The sequence below is a fragment of the Alnus glutinosa genome, chromosome 11, assembly GCF_958979055.1.
Source record: "Alnus glutinosa chromosome 11, dhAlnGlut1.1, whole genome shotgun sequence".
NCBI lineage: Eukaryota > Viridiplantae > Streptophyta > Magnoliopsida > Fagales > Betulaceae > Alnus > Alnus glutinosa.
In genome coordinates, this window is record NC_084896.1 from 22,983,536 (window position 1) to 23,001,271 (window position 17,736).

At 35.7% G+C, this 17,736-nt stretch overlaps 2 protein-coding genes across 4 annotated transcripts in view; one reads left to right on the forward strand and one right to left on the reverse strand.

The window, feature by feature from the left end:
• Positions 1 to 1,629: 1,629 nt before the first annotated feature.
• The window catches only part of LOC133881539 (pre-mRNA-processing protein 40A-like), a 28,803-nt gene continuing 12,696 nt past the window's right edge, over positions 1,630 to 17,736 (reverse strand). For 2 of the 3 annotated variants that reach the window (XM_062320486.1, XM_062320484.1), the window contains exons 18-30: positions 16,521 to 16,601; positions 16,336 to 16,428; positions 16,213 to 16,266; positions 15,983 to 16,099; positions 15,779 to 15,877; positions 11,783 to 11,830; positions 11,611 to 11,703; positions 9,111 to 9,218; positions 8,947 to 9,011; positions 8,311 to 8,413; positions 5,919 to 6,200; positions 5,677 to 5,796; positions 1,630 to 2,240 (exon numbers count right to left, since the gene is read on the reverse strand). In XM_062320486.1, coding sequence (XP_062176470.1) covers positions 2,229 to 2,240; positions 5,677 to 5,796; positions 5,919 to 6,200; positions 8,311 to 8,413; positions 8,947 to 9,011; positions 9,111 to 9,218; positions 11,611 to 11,703; positions 11,783 to 11,830; positions 15,779 to 15,877; positions 15,983 to 16,099; positions 16,213 to 16,266; positions 16,336 to 16,428; positions 16,521 to 16,601 — 1,275 coding nt within the window. In that variant the 3' untranslated portion in view covers positions 1,630 to 2,228. The remainder of the gene's footprint in view (positions 2,241 to 5,676; positions 5,797 to 5,918; positions 6,201 to 8,310; positions 8,414 to 8,946; positions 9,012 to 9,110; positions 9,219 to 11,610; positions 11,704 to 11,782; positions 11,831 to 15,778; positions 15,878 to 15,982; positions 16,100 to 16,212; positions 16,267 to 16,335; positions 16,429 to 16,520; positions 16,602 to 17,736) is intronic. The other variant, XM_062320487.1, reaches the window with a different exon arrangement.
• Positions 2,085 to 3,718, forward strand: LOC133881540 (uncharacterized). Its single transcript, XM_062320488.1, has 3 exons — positions 2,085 to 2,579; positions 2,695 to 2,788; positions 2,895 to 3,718. Exons 1-3 carry the CDS (start codon positions 2,085 to 2,087, stop codon positions 3,395 to 3,397), a joined length of 1,092 nt encoding a protein of 363 aa, XP_062176472.1. The 3' UTR covers positions 3,398 to 3,718.

The following is a 17,736-nucleotide window of genomic DNA, read 5'->3' on the forward strand; positions in this document are numbered from 1 at the left end:
ACTTGATGCTTGGGCCAACCTACCCATTTGATTTATACAACTAAAATCAAACATAATCCTGACCAATCGATTAATGCCTCGTGTCTCTCATTATGCCAATACTTTAGTGCTATGTTTGTTTCGGTATAAAATGGTTTTTGAAAAATATTTTTGGCATTTTTCTGTATTTGGTAGGGGCAAAAATAATGGTCAAAACAGAAATCATCTTCAACTTGACCGTAAAAACTTCTTTAATTTTTAAAAAATGATTTATGATTTTGAAAACCATAAATAATTTTCTTAATTTAAACTCTTCATTCTTACATGTATGTTTATGAGAATCAGCTACTGTCGAGCACTGGAGTTTGATGGTAGCCCGCTCTACTACCAAAGATCTCTAAATTTTGGTATCCGATAGCCAGATTTCGGCGATAGTCGCCAAATGCCGACAACCGCTGCCAGAATCTAGGAATTTTGTCGAATTTCTGCTATACTGATCAGATTTCGACCAGTTGGTTCGTCAGAATTCGGCGATGGCGGTCAGACATCACCGGATTCCAGCAGCAGTTACCTAATTCTGTTTTACACCGTTGATGATTTTTTTCCTACGAGCCAAAAGCTGAAAAATATTTCCAAGAAAATCAAATTTTAAAAAAAATAGTTTCGTTGAAAATATTTTACGACGGAAAACATTTTAGGTTGAAACAAATTGAGCATAAATTACAAATATATTTGAAATAAATCCATTTAAAAAAAAAAAGTCTAATACAAATTCTTTATTTAGAGTATATTATTTTCTGACAAATTATTTTCGTTAAAAATATTTTACGATGAAAAACATTTTACGTCGGAACAAACGGAGTATTACAAATATATTTGAAATAAATTAATTTTAAAAAGTTTAAACCAAATTCTTTATTTAGAGTATATTTGTAATTTAAAAGTAATTATGTCACATTGTATGGACAGTTGGCACATGACATGTCAAACGAGAGCCACTTGGCTTTAATCGGTCGGTTTGACATAACATTGTTAATTAATTGGACAATAAGTGAGCATAGTAGCCTATTTGAAATAAGATAAAAACTTAAGAACCTGAATGTGAAAATTGAAAATTTAGGGTCTAAATTGAAATCGCATGAAAACCTAAGGAGTAAAGTTGATTTTTCCCATTAATATTAAGATTTTCCTGAGAATAATCACCATTGGGATGCACGAGTAAAGTTGATTTTTCCCTTTAATAATAAGATTTTCCTTAGACTAATCACCATTGGTATGCACGAGTAAAGTTGATTTTTCCCTTTAATAATAAGATTTTCCTGAGAATGATCCCCATTGGGATGCAGCTGACCTACATTATGAGACGCTTTGCTTGCCTTCAAAGGCTAAGGGCTTCCTTTACAAGTTATGACACAACAAAGTTTATCCCAGAAACATGAATGAGGCCATAATGGGGCCCTCCGACATGACGAATATTATGAGAATATTTTTGATGAATTCGAATTTTATGAGAATATATCATCCCATGTATTTTAAACACCTGGTATAGTACATAGTGTCCAGGAAAGAGGAACATGGAAGAGTGATTTGAGGCCTAACATAGCAGCATATGTTATTCTTTCTGCAGAATTTTATATAAACATTCAGCAATAGATTAAAGAATAGTAGATTTCTACTCCCATCAGTAATGTTATTATGAGTGATTCAAAACATGACAAAACCAGAGGGGAACAATATATTTTAGGAAATAATCTTTGCAATGAGAGAGATAGGGAGAGAGAGGTACCACAACAATCATTAGATTCTATTGTTCTGACATGGTAGTGTTACCAATCATTACAAGATTGCCTTGTCTAAACTTTTGGTTGTCCCCAATTAACTGCAGGATTGCTGAGTGTAGTAGGGGCCATCCCTCACACACTTTCATTCCCCATCACACTTACTTATATATATTTCTTACTATCCTATCAGATTCTACTGCTCAATCTCAGCAGCAGATGCTCTTTCAATTCCAATTGTAAGCCTACAGCCTCTGTTTTCTCTCAACTTCTTAAACTAGAACCTGTATTCTCTTCTACTTGAGCCCTTTCAAGTTTGCAGGTTTAATGGCCTCCTCTGCATCCAAGTCAGCACCTGCCAAAAAGCTAAGAGAACATCTCCAGGACCAACAAGAGCCTTTCAGCCTAGACAATTACCTTTCCGAAAGAAGGTACATGAAGAGATCGAGTCCCAATGGCCACTCTGTCGGTTCAACTAACAACCTATTCAGATCATGGAGTTATGAATTAAATAAGGGAAGAAAGAGGATCTTATATGGTACAAAAATCTTAGCATCAGTAATATCAAAGCTCATTCCCACTAACAGCCAGGAGCTAGCAAATGGCATAAAAGGCAACAAGGATGATGAAGACATTTCTCAGAGCATCAGAAGGACCCAACGGATTGCAGAAACAAATAGTTTTTTCCCAACAGAATGTTTAAATGCATATCTTTCTAATGACAGCAATGTTGAAGAACTCTCTCTGCATTCTACAAGGCATCATCGCTTTACTCATGCAAGTACTTCAATGACTTTCAAATTCGAGAATTTAAAAGTAAAGGTACAAAAGCTTCTAATTATTAACCATGGTTGCAAGGACGTGTTCCAGATTTCATTTTCAATTCAGCATTACTTCGTTGTAGTTTCAAGAATAAGCTCACTTACAAAGCTAACAGACTGCTGCAGATACAACACTCCATTGGATAAGCATGGAAGATAGCATACTACTCACCAAAGCATCACAAATTAGCGAAGCACCATCCAACCAAGGTTCACCAGTTTCATAAGTCTTTTATCTAATAAATATGCCATAAAACATAACAATACAACTCCATGTCTCCAATTATTAACGTGTATAATACTTTGCTGTAGACAGTGTATGATTTCGAAACAAAAGAAGCCCCATCAAGTCAATCCTCCATTCCATGCAAAATAGATGCAGGAGACTCCATAGTCTCGGCTTCTCTATGGGAATCACTAATAAATTCATCAATTGTGAAAAAGAGCCATGTAGGTTTTGCTAAACTAAAGGGGATAACTTGGACTGCTTCTTCTCAGCACCTGAGAAACAAAAGGCTTTTGCAGCAAAGGAAGCAACTTCTGTTTGATTCTGTTAAGGAGGCTTTAGAAACCCATGGAAGGAAGGGTGAAAGAGACAAGTATGCTCAAGCCGTCGCACATCCAGAAGATATGAAGAAAATCATCTATAAGCAGACTGGAGACTTTACAAACATTACCCACAAGATGAATTTTGATTTCTCCAGCACAATAGAAGACTGGAGTGATTTTCAGCAACTAGAAAGGAAGATAGGCATGAAGATAGGAGATGCTATCATGGATGAGATTCTCAAAGAGATGGTTGACTTATTTTTGCAGTAAACAGATGTTCTATCCACAGGAATAGATACTTGATCAACCACCTAGGGCTTGTTCAGGAATTCCAGAACTGAACAGGCAGGTTTGACACAAGGACTTTATGTGATACACAGCAAGCATGCCTTGAACAAATTTAGAGGAACTGAAAATCAATCAACTTGTCCTCAACTGACCAAGTTAACAGCCCCTAATCTTTACTTCTTTTCCCCCCTCTATCTTGTGAGCGAGTTAGGAAGATGGAAAGCTATTGCTTTATGCTCCTTCATGGTTAACTTTAAGCAGATAGTAGTTGTCATTGGGAAAAATGAAAAGATAATGACATAACTATATACAGAAAGCAAAGAAGAGTTTTGGTCTCATGCTTTAAAACAACAAAGTAGATGATACATATATGATAAGCAGGACTTGCAAACAGGATTTTATTAGCTAGGGCCTAGAGGATAACACATTATTAACTATGGCCTATCAATGATGACAAGTAATGGTAATGATGATTGTCACCATAAATTTACCATAATGGATACAGGATGTAGATCTAGAAGTAAAAGCCACGTAATGACAAGTCTATAGTTATTTGAGGGTCTTCCTGCATCCCACCTAGAAGGGGGAGATCGGAGAAGTATCTTTAGTATCAAGAGGGAATAGTTGTATTATGGAAGCATTCTGCCTCTGATTTTTTTTAAAAAAAATAAAATAAAATTATAAGTTTCAATCAAACCGCAGATTTCATCTGGAGATACTGGGTAATATAAATTCTAGACCCTAATCATTTCAATGTGTTATCTTATGCAACAATCACCAACAGCAAAGCAAAAAACTGAACATGACTCCTCCTTATTCCACAGTTGATCTCTAAGTATATGTTGATTGCAACATCTACTATACCGCTTCAAGCTAAATGCTTTTAGAGCCGAATTGTGCATAAAATTATCAGAAGGTGGCTGTTTAGTCAACAAACCCTTAGTCTAGCAGAAAAAGTTCGAACACCTACACAAAGAAGTGGACCAAGCTGTCTCAATACTTTTATTCAGTTCAGATATGAGTCGAGTCTATCCTCTTGGTCATAAATCCCTTAAAAATTGAAGGTCAACATCGCTGAGTTGTATAAGCATATATAATGAATCCAGATCGCTACTTCTTTTTAGTTTAATACAATTTGATCAATTAATCATCATAAAGAAATATAGGATAGAGTTATAAAAACCAAAGCAGTGCACTAAACAGTGCAGTCAATTGTCAAAGAAATGCCCCATTTTGGGGCAGTTTTTATTCCAGATAAATAAATTTTCTTGTACGACGTCGACGCCCACCAAAGTGCTAGCCATGGATTATTCTTCTAGCTTTTTTCAAGTGAGGAAGAATGCTTACGGTTCTATCTTAACCCTTACTAATTTTACATGTAATGCAGACTTCAGACAAGGCAGAGACAGTGCCTCAATGGAGCCACTAACCAAACCAGAAGCTGGGCTACGTGTCAAACACATCAATCTGCTAACTACTTTATAAATATATACATTTTGCAAATGTTTTATAAGATTTTGAAATGCATATTTATGTTTTTTTAAAAGCAAAGTTTTATGCACAGATTTGTACAATATACTTTTACATATAATATGGCCCATCTCTACATACTCAGTTCTTCACAAAAAAGAAATACAGAAGGATGATGACTTTTGGCATTTAATGATTTGCCTAGTGGAGTACAATTACATTTGCAATTCGCAGAGAGATTATTAAGTATTTTGCAGAGTTCCATGCACTTCATGCACATAAATAAATAAATAAATAAACATATCTTCTTACTGGGAGGGAAAAAATCCACTAACCTTAATAATTATTTATTGGTTGCCAAGAAGACAGCAAAAAAATTCAAACATAATGATATTTTATCTTAAAAAATAAGCAAGTCGCTATTCAAAGAACTGCTCAAATTAGTACAGATACCAACATTTATTAATTTTAAAAGCTCGGAATTAGAACTCTTCAATTGTCATTTAAATTTTAGAAATATTACAGGATTACATCTGATTAAAATTAGTTAGAAAAGCCCAAAAGTCAGCATATGACAAAAATGTGGCTGATTAAGCTCAAAAACAATATTTACACTGATTGCAAATATAATTAAGCTTGCTTTGGAAACAAATATATTGGAAATGATAACAATATATCAAACTTGTTAAGAAAGGAAGGAGAGGGGGGGGGGGGGGAGAGAGAGAGAGAGAGAGAGAGAGAGAGAAGAATTAATGATATGTAGGATTAAGTAGCTAACAAGTTTGCCTAACCTCACCAAATTCCCCATCTTCAAGTTCGCCATGTTCTCCATATCTACGAGAACCATTTCGGCGGTCTCTCTTATGTCTTTTATGCTTGCTTTCATTATCTGATTCAGGAGCAGATGCATGCTGCACCATTTATCAGCAAAAAGAGTTACATGTTACATAAATGTTCAAAGTAATAAACCAAGTGAACCAAAGAGAAACATCAAAACTATCTCCAAACATAACAAAGGAAATAATCAACTCACACGTCTCGATTTCTTGTGGTCACTGGTAGATCCATGGGATTTCCTAGAACGATCTTTCTCATTTCCATCTACAATATCCTCAGAACTTTGATGCCGCTTCCTTTGCTTCTTAATATTGTCTTCTCCCGATCTTTTGTTCTCTTTCCAGGCATGAAGTTCTGTTTCATCAGCATATTTACTGTCTGCTAAATCCTTTTTAAATTGCTCATCTTTTTCTCTTTCACGTCCTTCCTCGTTTTCCCTTCTCTGCTTGACCTTTCTCCTCTCTTTTTCCTTCTTTGCCTGCAGAATATAAGGAATCAGAGACTGATAGCTTCATATATGAGCCTTGTATACACAAGATCTGTGAGATACGTGGGAATGAAGTTCAAATTACCTCAGCTTTACTACACATGAATTGTGTAATACATGGAAGTTTCTTATGTTTAGGTTTTCACGATAATTTTTTTTTTTTTACAAGTAATTGAAATATCATTAAAAAGCAAAAGGCACAACCCAGATACATAAAAAATGTACAAGAAAAACACCTGAATAAAAGGAAAAAAAAAAAAAGAACAAGAAAATCATGAAAACTAACCAAATTAGGATAGTCAAACATAGATGCCCAAAGGTAAAGAGTATTGAAGAAAAAAGACTGAAGCTCCATCATCGTCCTCTCGTAGACCTCAAAACTTCTATAATTTTCTTCCCCTCCAAAGACACCACAAAAGCTTTAAGGCACCATCTTCTACACAATTGCACTCTAAGGGCTACCAAATAATCTCCTTCAACAAGCAAACAAGTCTACTACTTGTCAAGGCATAACCCAAGACAGTCCAACACGACCGAAGATAACACTCCATTAGGCACAAGCAACCTTACAATAGAGAAGAAGATGATCCACATACTCTCGGCTCCTTTTGCACATACAACATCTTCTCTATGCGGTTTGCAACACTAGCAGGGAGAGAGAAAAGAGATATGAAATACGTAGGCAAATTGAAAATGGTGCTCTTTCTCTCCAAATACACCACATTAAGTAAGATTGGATCATCTTCCACGTTGCTACCTTTTGAGAAGAGCCACACTACCCACTCCAACAAGCGAAGAGATTCACCACATCTAAGCATGACTCACTTTAACCCATAAAGTCCAAAGATAGAACTCCATAAGGCATAAGTAGTCTCGCAATGGAGTAGGAGGTGATCTACAGCTTCCACATTCTTCTTGCATATGCAGCACCAAAGCGGCCAACCAAACAAAGAATGCAACTCATGACAGAACCTTATTTCGTCAAATACTCCTCCAAGGGAAGGGGTCACTGTCATGGGAACAAGGACATTATTGGGCAATCTGACATCAAATAACGCTCTCTTGGAAGGGGCCTAACATAACTTATCCTCACCACCCCATCTCAATCTGAACGAATACAACAAATTGAGAAACATGGTGAAGACATCTACCTCCCAATCCCACGTCACTCTGATAAAATCAATGTTCTTGATGAGAGTCACTAGAAAGCTATAAATAATTTGCCACATAAGCATCTTTGAAGCGAGCTAAACTGAATAACTCTGGAAACGCTACCTTAAGGGTTTGCTCCCCACACCACACGGCATGCCAAAATCTAATATCAGAACCATCCCCCACCTCAAATCTACTATATTTAAAGAATTCCCCTCAACCCTTCCTGATAAATTTAAATAAATCAACCCCATACGATCAATTAACCTCACTAGAATACCACCCACCCGCAAGTTGCTATACAATCCACTACCACTCTCCACAAAGCCCTTTTCTCTAATCCTAAAACCACTAAAAGAAGAAACAAAGTTAAGGTTGAAGTCTAGATTCTATACCCTGGTTTGCACCATGAAATGAGCATCACTCTAGCAAAGTTAGGGTGGCATGATGCATTCAGCAATAGATTCAGAAGATACAATTGCATGTAACCATTAGCAGGTAATAATAGTCATATTCCAAAACATATTTCTTCTTTTTTATAACCTGGAACCCCCCCCCCCCCTAACCCCACCTTCGGTGGGACTGGGGTAAACCTCGGAAACCTGCCCCCTCCCGCAAAAGACAAGTATCGCTTAAGACCGGGTGTTTATGTAAGGAGTCGAATCTGGGCATCCCAACTGGGAAGTGGTACCCCAAGCCAACTCGGTTACCCCCATGCGGGTCATATTCAAATAAACACCCACATATAGTCATGTGCCAGATAAAAACTTACTAAAAATTCATATCTAGAACATACTTTTTTTTGGGTCTAATGTAAACATACAAAGCCTCTGCATTTCTCATAATGAAAACTTCGAGAAAGGCTCTATTATCAGATATTGTCAATAAACATATATTAATGATTAGAAGATGAATTGTCATGGTATAGACATTGTAACTAGTTAAATACCTTTTCCTCCTTCCGTTTTTGCTCGTGTTCTTTTTCCTGTTCCTTTAGTTGTGCTATATATTGCTCAAATATTTCACTGCAAAGGCTCTCTTCTCCTATCGAACTACAAAAGCAACAGTCACCAAAGAAAGGATATAATAGTTTACAGAAGTCTAAAGAAAAAAGAAAAAAGAAAATTAAACCAACACATCAGGAATAGGAAGAATACAATTCAAAATTCAATGTCCATTAAAACTAGGGAATCATTTCTTAGTTATTTTTTTTCAGTTTTTATTCCTCTTTTCTGATAAAATAGCATTATCAGCCATTAAATGAAAAATAAAACAGATATTCAAGGACATCAATACATTATTCCTTGTGGAACACTAAAAGTAAAGAATGACTTTCTCGTATGTATCAAAATATCCCTCCCTCTCCCCCCAAAAAAAATCTCTCTTAAAAGACTATTTACCATTCTTTGCAATTCAAAAGTGAAAAGTGATTAAAATTATAGAATTTGGCACTACAAAAAGCTTACAGCAGATATTTAAGGAGTGTAAAACCATCCATGTGATGAACAACAATCAATTTCCAAAAATGATAATACAAAAGGAGTTAGGACAAAGTACCAATCTTCCAATTACAAACAAATGATACCTGAACTCTCGACTCCCTTCAAACTGTGGTTTGCAGTCCTCCCACTTTGATGATGCAGTTATTTCCTGCAACAAAGTAAATAATCAAATAGTCAGACAAAATTGCTTTGCCACTGAACCATTGCAAAATGGGTGCATCTATTAGTGCTGCAAAGGATGCTACACCTTCATTGAACAAAGTAGATGAACAAAGTCATCCGCAAGGCGTTTACGCTTTTTTGCTTCTTTCTCTTCCTTCTCCCTAACTCGCTCAAGTAACTCATCAAATACCAACTGCAGTGTAGTAGAGCATCACATCAGATCAATACGGCACGACATGGTACAGGGGTAATGTGCAACAAGGAATTTTCTAAAGAATAGGCTCATTGAAAAATCTATTTTCTTAACAGATGGACACAAGCTTTTAACCATTGAATTACTTTACTGTAACATGACTACTTCTCAGAAGAAGAGAACTCACCACATTGAACAAACACTCCTAAAATTTCAAAGCCATGATATGAAAGAATAACATTGACACATTAACATACAATAGGATAGGTATCGTCTAATTACTACAAGCTCAACAATAAGCAATCTAGATAGGTGATATGGGCATACCTTGCATTGGATGGCATCTTCTATAAGTTCCAGATAATCAAGGATATATGAAGGCATCAACAAGGCCTTGCGTGTAAGCATTGTGGTCTTTTAGAATCGTACAAAAGCTAAAGTATGTTGACCTAACCTTAGACAGCATCCAGGCATGAAACAAGCACTTCCATGAAAAACTTTGGAGCGGTCTATCATAAAGGCTGTCTGTAGAAGAGCGCTTAAAGCCATTTCTGACCCTTGCCACTTAAAATTGAAACCAGAAAGGCATGGTTGTAGTAAATAAATGGTGGGATGTTTCAAATTCTTAACTGTGATCTTTGTAACTATTTGTAGAGTTTGTTTTAGGAAATTCCTTCTCTGAGTTTGCTTTTCAGCAAGCTCTTGGCTCCAACCCAGTTCTTCAAGCATCTTGAGCCTCACTTAAAAATTGAAACAAAAAAGTCATTGGTTGTAGTAAATTACTGCTCAAATGTCTCAAATTCCTAATTTTTATTTCATCATTGTTCGTAGAGATTTATGAAACCTATAAGCCTATGAGACTCTAACAGGATTGGCAGAGACGTCACTGAGAGTGAAAAAACATGGGGAAAGAACCACTACACTTTCTTTAGCAGTTTGGGACACCAGCAAGCAATGAAAGAGGGATAATGTTGAGGCTCAGAAGTAGGATCAGCTGGATTGTCATTTATACCCATACCTCTGTATTTTCTTTATGGTTATTGTAAGTTATCCCTTTTTTCCATTGGATATCTTGGACTGTACTACTGTCCGTACAGTCACATGTCTCTGTGTGTAGTGCTTAAATGCATGTACTTTACGTGTGTATTACTCTTATGGGAAAAGCAGTTCCAACATTCCAAGATGATTAAGCTGGTGCTTCGGAAATTAACATTGATTATTGCCAACAGATAGTCACCCGATAATAAATTCATATCCAAGGTTGTTAAAATCCGTTCCTTTCTAAGATCGGAGGTAGAGTCTTCAAGATCATATCATAGGATCGAATGGTGGATCACGATTTTACAAACTATAATGATAACAACTAGTAACTATATGTATGATAAAAACATCTTTAGGTTGAAACTAGTAAGTTTTGCACATAAGATTATATTTTAGCTGTAAATATTGGCATTGCAACTTAAAGATCGGGCCTACTACTCTTCCCACTAATATTAGTAAATATAGTTATTACAACGTTTCCCAATAATCTTAGCCTAGTGCTAAATTTAAAATGTTTAAATGGTTGTTATACCTTAAAATTCTCTATATACATGTAGATCCAAATAAAAGTAAAAATAAATAAATAAATAAATAATTGTTATAATTTGGGGTCCTTAAAATTGTTAAAAAAAAGACCAGAATTTTACTAGATCTCGCAATCTGAATTGAGATTATAATTTAAGACTTTATTAAAGATCTGGATCATTATGGCTTTCTAAAATTGTATAACCGTAAGATTTCAAGATCCCAATCAGGATTTCAATAACCATGGCCATTTGATATTTAAAAAAATAATTCACCTTCAGCTAAAATTCCAGGTGGGTGAGAGCTTGGAGCTTTTCAAGACAAGCCCAAATCTATATTATGCGGGTTTTACCTTACCCAAACAATTCAATCTGAACAAAACCAAAAATTCACCTTTTTCCCAGAATTGGGGTAGGTGAGAGGTCAAAAGGATTTTCTGGATAAACCCATACCTAGATTTCAAGAAAGGAGATTTCTGTTCTAACCCAAAAAATTCAATTACAGAAGATAAGTCCCAATAAATTTTTTTCCCCCTGTAAGTTACACACACACAGTTATCTTAGGCAAACGAGCTCACACTCTAGCCCAATCTTATGGGAGAAGGAGGTGCCAAATCAATTAGTAAACAGAAGACGTTCTTAGAACTGTGATACCAAAGCAATCTATTAACGTTTCCTAGCAAAAATGAATTAAGGAATATGGATCCAGAAGGGAGTTTTGGAGCAACCAAGCATTCTGATAATACAAACGAGCATGCCCTATGGTGCTACAGGCAAGTAAACATACAATATAAAGAATAATCAACTATTGAGAGTAAAATACATACCTTTAGGTTGACATCTGATACTGGTGGAGAATTAAAATCCTTCAAAACAGAACCCTTAAAGTCCTCAAGCGTCCAGGTAGATGACAGCAGGATCTGAAGATTACCTGAACATTAGCAACCTAAAAAAAGAAAGAAAATCAAATAGAAACAAGAAAACACAGATACACCATACCTTTCCCAGCTTCACTGCATCTTTTATTCGAGTTTTGTCTTCATGATACTGTAAAATAAAGTTTTCCTTTTTGATAAGTAACAAGTTATCATTGGAAGTGACATTGTTATCAACACAGGATGTATATGATACTGTAAGATAAAGAAAAGAACCGGAAGCCCCAGTGGCATCAATTTCAAAACCAGCTATGCAAAAACCATATAATTTTGTAAACAGTAGTTGTTTGATGTTGTCATTATTGATGATTTGCAGAAGTACAACTTTTTACCAGCACTTAGTGGTTCCAGTCTCTTTTTCATCCCATAATCATAAACCAGAAGCTCAGCAAGAAAACAAGCTGATGCCAGAAGATGCAATTTGTCCATCGGTCCCAAAAATGTTGTCCTCTTAGAAAATTAGAAAATTCAGGAGACCAAAATGAATGCATTCTTGTTTGCTCATTTAGCTTAATTATGGACTTGTAGTAGAAGGAAAAATTGGTAATTATGTAAAATTCACATTGACTATTCACATGGAAAAAAATTTGGGAGAGACGAATAACAAAGGATGACTATCTCTATGGACAGAGAGAGTAGTGATGTGGTGAGTGGTTATTATGACTATGTTTGTTAATGGTTTCAAAAAGTCTTTGTTGTGTTTCAAAAACAAAAGCACACTTTTTCTCAAAACATTTAACAAACTATTCACTTGTCATAAAAATTTCACACCTTACAGGAATAGTTTGAAAAAACAGGTTCTTATTTTTTCAGGTGTAGAGGCCAACTTATTGCTTATAAATAAATCAATAAATAAAAAACAAACAAACGAGAAAGGTGGCCGCATGGCCAGCCTCAACAGAGGAAAGGGGTGGCCCTACCACCTTTGTTATGGTTAGAGGTGGTTGTGCGACCACCACAACAGGACAGGGGTGGCCGTCGACACCTCAAGGGTGTCTATGCAGCCACCCCTCTCCTCTGCTAACTGGGGCCACATTGGCTACTTTTTTTTAAAAAAAAAAAATTCAAGTAAAAAGTCAACACCACACTTGTTTGTGTTTTCTCAAAATATAAATGTTTAGTATTAGTTTCTTGGAAAACAAAAAACACTTTCCAAAAAGTTTGGAGAAAGAGTGATGATTATTTACGTTGTAAGCAAGGGTTAGAGCCTAGCTTTATTTATCAAGTCCAACAAAACAATTTTCTCAAGTAGACCCCACAAAAAAAAAAAAAAAAAAATCAAAAGTGGACCCCACTAAAAGCACTTTTTAACTTTATATCACATCAAAAAACTTTTTCAAATCAAAACACAAATAAACACTTTTTAAAACACTTAACAAGCATACCATATATTTTTTACAAACAGCATAACATTGTAGAAAGAAGCACAATGGAGACATGATGGGGAAGCTCAAGCCTAAGATATAAGAAACAATATTGGCCATGTTTAATCCTATGGATGTTGGGAAAAAATTTCCTTTGGATTTTAAGTTGCTTTAAGAACTTTAAAGTTGGCTTGATTAGAGTATAAGAGAGGTTTTTTTTTTTTTTAAAGTAATTGAGATATCATTAAAAGCGTAAGGCGCCGCCATATACACAACAAGTATACAAGAGAAGCCACCTAATTAGTAGAAGCAAAAAGAAAAAGAAAATCATGACAGCTAATCACCAAAGGAAAAACATAAGCAACTGTCCAAAGATACAAAATGTTGAAAAAAGAAAGGTTCTTCCTCCGTCATTCCAAAAAACTAAGGTCTTCAGTATTTATTCCATCTCCATAAAGAGCTATTTTAATTCAGAAAAGACTGTCCTACTTTATATACTTCTAGCTAACAGTAGCTTTATGTTTTCTTTATTTGGAGTTAAGTGGGTCATGCCACAAACGGTGCTAGATTTGTTGACTACTTGGGGTGCGTCTTTTGGGCATGGCCTAATTAAAAAAGCTTGGCGGTTAGTTCCTTACTGTGTTTTGTGGAGCATTTGGCGGGAGCAGAATGCGAAGCTTTTTGAAGATGTAGAGACTGTAATGGTAGTGTCGGTTGTTTTGGGGGTTGTTCCTTGTTGGGTCGGTGGTAAGGCTGTTGCTTCTTGTATACTCCGTGTGTACTAGGGGCGCCTTACACTGTTTTTTAATAAAATTGCAATTACTTATCAAAAAAAAAAAAAGTAATGGTAGTGTTAAGGAAGCGTGTGCTTAACACGCTATTTCTTTGGTTAGCATCCCGCCTTTGCCACCTAGGTGTTTTTACTTTTGTAGACTTTCTAAATTTATTACATGTTCCTCCCTTTTAGGGGCGCTCTTGTATACTTCCCGTGTATTAGGGTTGCGTCCCTCTACGCTTTATTGATGAATTTGAAATTACTTACCAAAAAAAAAAAGATACCAAGTCATGATAGTTGGAAGAATTTGGATTATTGATTTTTTTTATAACTAATCGAAAATTTATCAAAAAAGCACAAAGAATACAACCCAAGTATACATGAGATACACCTAGCTAGGAGAAGAAAAAATATCAAGAAAAACATTAAAGCTAGAAATATTTAAATCAAAGGCAAATATTTAGTGGTAAAGTGTCTTGAAGAAAAATTCCTTTAATTCCACCACCATCCGTTCGTGGTCTTCAAAACTCCGATCATTTCTTTTCCTCCAAAAACACCACATAAGGCAGGACAGAACCATCTTCCACATTGCAACATTCTAAAGCCTACCAAATTGCTCTTTCTTTTTTTTCTTTTTCTTTTTATAAGTAAACTAGTCTTATTAAAAGCGTAAGGCGCCTCTAAGTACATCGAAAGTATACAAGAGGAAACACCTAACTAGAAAGCGAAAAACAAACAGGAAAATCGCCAAAACTAAGCGACAAAGGGAGCACAAAAGCCATGGTCCAAAGATACAAAGTACGAAAAAACGAAGCTAAAATATCTTCCAAAGACCTCTCCAAGTCCTCGAAACACCTATTATTTCTTTCCTTCCAAACACACCAAAAAAGGCAAATAGGCACCATCTTCCAAATCGCAGCACTCCTCGACGTTCCATACGTCCACCAATAGGCCAACAAGTCAAAGACTCTCCTTCCAAAAGCGGCTAACACTCGACTAGGCATAATCCAAGCTAACCCTACAAGGCTAAATATAGATTATTTTTTTTTGGATAAGTTACAAGGCTGAAAATACTATTCCTTGAACATTAGCCATCTCACAGAGTAAAAGGTGGTCCATTGACTCCTCACTCTTCTGACACATACAGCACCAATCAATCACGATGATATGTCACTTTCTTAGGTTATCCATGGTGAGTATCTACTGTAAGGCAACCGACCAAGAAAAGAACACCACTCTCAAGGGAGCCTTATTCCACCAAATACTCCTCCAAGGGAAAGGAGTGCTATCATGGGGAACTATTTTGAAAATTTTTGAATGACCATATATCAAAAAATAAGATAATTACCATGAAAAATCATGCTAAGAAGCTAAAAAAAAAACCCTTAGCTAATCCAAATGCAAATTTCTGTCAAGCAAAAATATTTCTACTTTTTATTTAACTCAATTAAACAGAGTATTCCAACTATTAGGAATGTGCTACAGAAGCTCCTGTTCATCATTCATCTCTATCTAGGACCATATCTTCAATCATTGAAGGAGTTACATACTGATGCTCCATCTCATTAGTTACATAGATGATTCTAATAGAAGACCTAGGTCAAAGTTCATCATGTCAAACTGGTCGGACAGTTCTATTATGAAATCTAGGTCATCTGTGATTACCAATATTTAGCTTGAGAGTTTTGTGTCGATTAAAAGAAATAGAATACAGTTCACATATAATACGAAAAAACTTGATGCTAGGGATTAGAAAATTTAACGTCATGTGAATAAAAAATCAAATTTACATGATTTACAAGGTAACAATAACATACAAACTCAAATCATTAAGATCTTGCAATGCAACAATAACCTTTGGAACATTGTACCAAAAGCTGAAACCTACAAGAATTACAAAGACACAAAATAGTTTAGTTACCTGTTTCTCTAGCTCCTCGAGAACATCCTCAAACAACTCTTTTGCAGTTGAACCTGAAGTGTTTGACGCAACCGCCAAATATGCAGGTAAATCTTTAATCTAGAGAGGGAAGTGAAATTAGACAACCATCACAGAGCAAGACAACCCATATGCTGTGCTCATATAAAGAGAGGAAAAAATTAAGAACAATACTGGGCGGCTAACCTTCACACAATAATCACGCCAGTGGGTTTTGGCTGTAAGAATGCCTGCAGTAACATGCTCTTCCATCAATTTGCGGAACTCGTCACGGTTTTTACGCTCCACCTTTCTCAATTCTTCCTATTTTGATCAAACAAAGATCAGAATATCATGAAATAAATAAATAAAATAAAGGGAGAGGGGTAGGAAAGTAGGTTAAATCGCTAACAAAAAAAGGCTAAATATTCAAGCACCTTATGTATCTTCCTCCGCTCTTCCTCTTCCTTCTCTAAATCACGTATGTGTTCCTGTGACAACATCTTGAATTTAGAATAAAGCCTCATAGAAACTCTCCAGAGATGGAAATAGAAAATTACCAGAAAAACATCCAAGCGATCAATTTTTTCAAGACGTGCACATCTTTCATCGGCTTCTAAGCGGTCTTGAAGTTTTCGCCATTGGCTGTCTGCCTGAAGCCGGAAGGCAATGCATAAGTACAATTTGATCGTAAAAGAAAATCTGCAAAAGGAGAAGAAAAGAGCAGAACATTGCCAAAAGGTACCTTAATAAAATCACAAGATTCCAAGAATTGCCTGTATTCCATTATATTCCGCTTGCGTTCCTCATCTGCCCTTGCTCGTTCCTAACAAATCCCAAATTATAAACACTAAAAGCATAGATGTTTGGAATCAAAAACCTTCAAAACATAGCTTCAAATATTGCTATAATGGCTTTAAATATGAGGCCTCCAACCAAAGAACAATATGGTAATAGACACAGCAAAATTCTTATCTCTAGTTTACCAATACAATCATGATATTCTATTGAGTCTGAAGTACCAAAAGACAAAAATGACAAATAACTACTTTTTTTATAAGTAAAAATAATAAAGAACTACTATTAGCATAAGTTTACAACATTTTGACTGGATCTCAATATGCTAACAACTCCAATCTTACTAAAAACGATGCAAGAACTTCCAGCAAGTATGCTACCATTGGCATACAACAATTCACTTAGGAAATTATTTTTTGAAAAACGAAAATTTGAAAATATTAAGGAGGTAAGGTGGTGCAACCTTAGTCAACAAGATGCATAAGAGGCATAAACAAGAAGCAAACACTTGCAATCCAAAAAATTCCAAAGTCAGAAAATAAAATGGCAGTAAAAGTAATAGCCAGACATGAAATCTTGGACAACCTAAATGATGCAGGACAAAGTAGGGAAATCTATTGACATGTCCTTGTGGTGGGTTAGGAATATGAGAATTTGGATCTAGGGTTTAGAATTAAGAGAAAGGTTAGGATTTGAAGACTAACTAGGGCTTTGAAACAATGGGGAAGAAGGACAATGGCACTATTTCTTGAAGCAAACAGATTGCAGAAAAATTCCAGACAGGGCTGTGTTTGAAAAATTTAAGGCTGGTTTGATAGGCTATTTGGTGGCTAAATACTTTAGGTTTCCAAGTGTAACAAGGGAAAGAGTGTGCTATAGGGTTGTAAAGAAGGACATAAAGAGAGAATTTGTGGTTGTTCAGGGGCACCAAACAGTAATACCAATACCCAAATAAAAAACTGATTTAACCTTAGACTCTTAATGGCTTGATCTTTTTTTTTTTTTTAAATTAATCACAAGTTCATTAAAAAAGCGCAAAGGCACAATCCAAGTACACAGGAAGTATACAAGAGAGCCCACCTAATTAGAAGAAGAGAAAATATCTAGAAGAACCTGAGAGCTAGATATATTAAAATCAAAAGCAGCAACCTAATGGTAAAGTG

What these genes read in the sequence shown, in the direction of transcription:
- LOC133881540 (XM_062320488.1), top strand. Translation starts at nt 2,085, where the DNA reads ATGGCCTCCTCTGCATCCAAGTCAGCACCTGCCAAAAAGCTAAGAGAA. An exon ending in TCGAGAATTTAAAAGTAAAG is followed by an intron (nt 2,580 to 2,694) that starts GTACAAAAGCTT and finishes CAAAGCTAACAG; the next exon opens with ACTGCTGCAGATACAACACT. An exon ending in CGAAGCACCATCCAACCAAG is followed by an intron (nt 2,789 to 2,894) that starts GTTCACCAGTTT and finishes TGCTGTAGACAG; the next exon opens with TGTATGATTTCGAAACAAAA.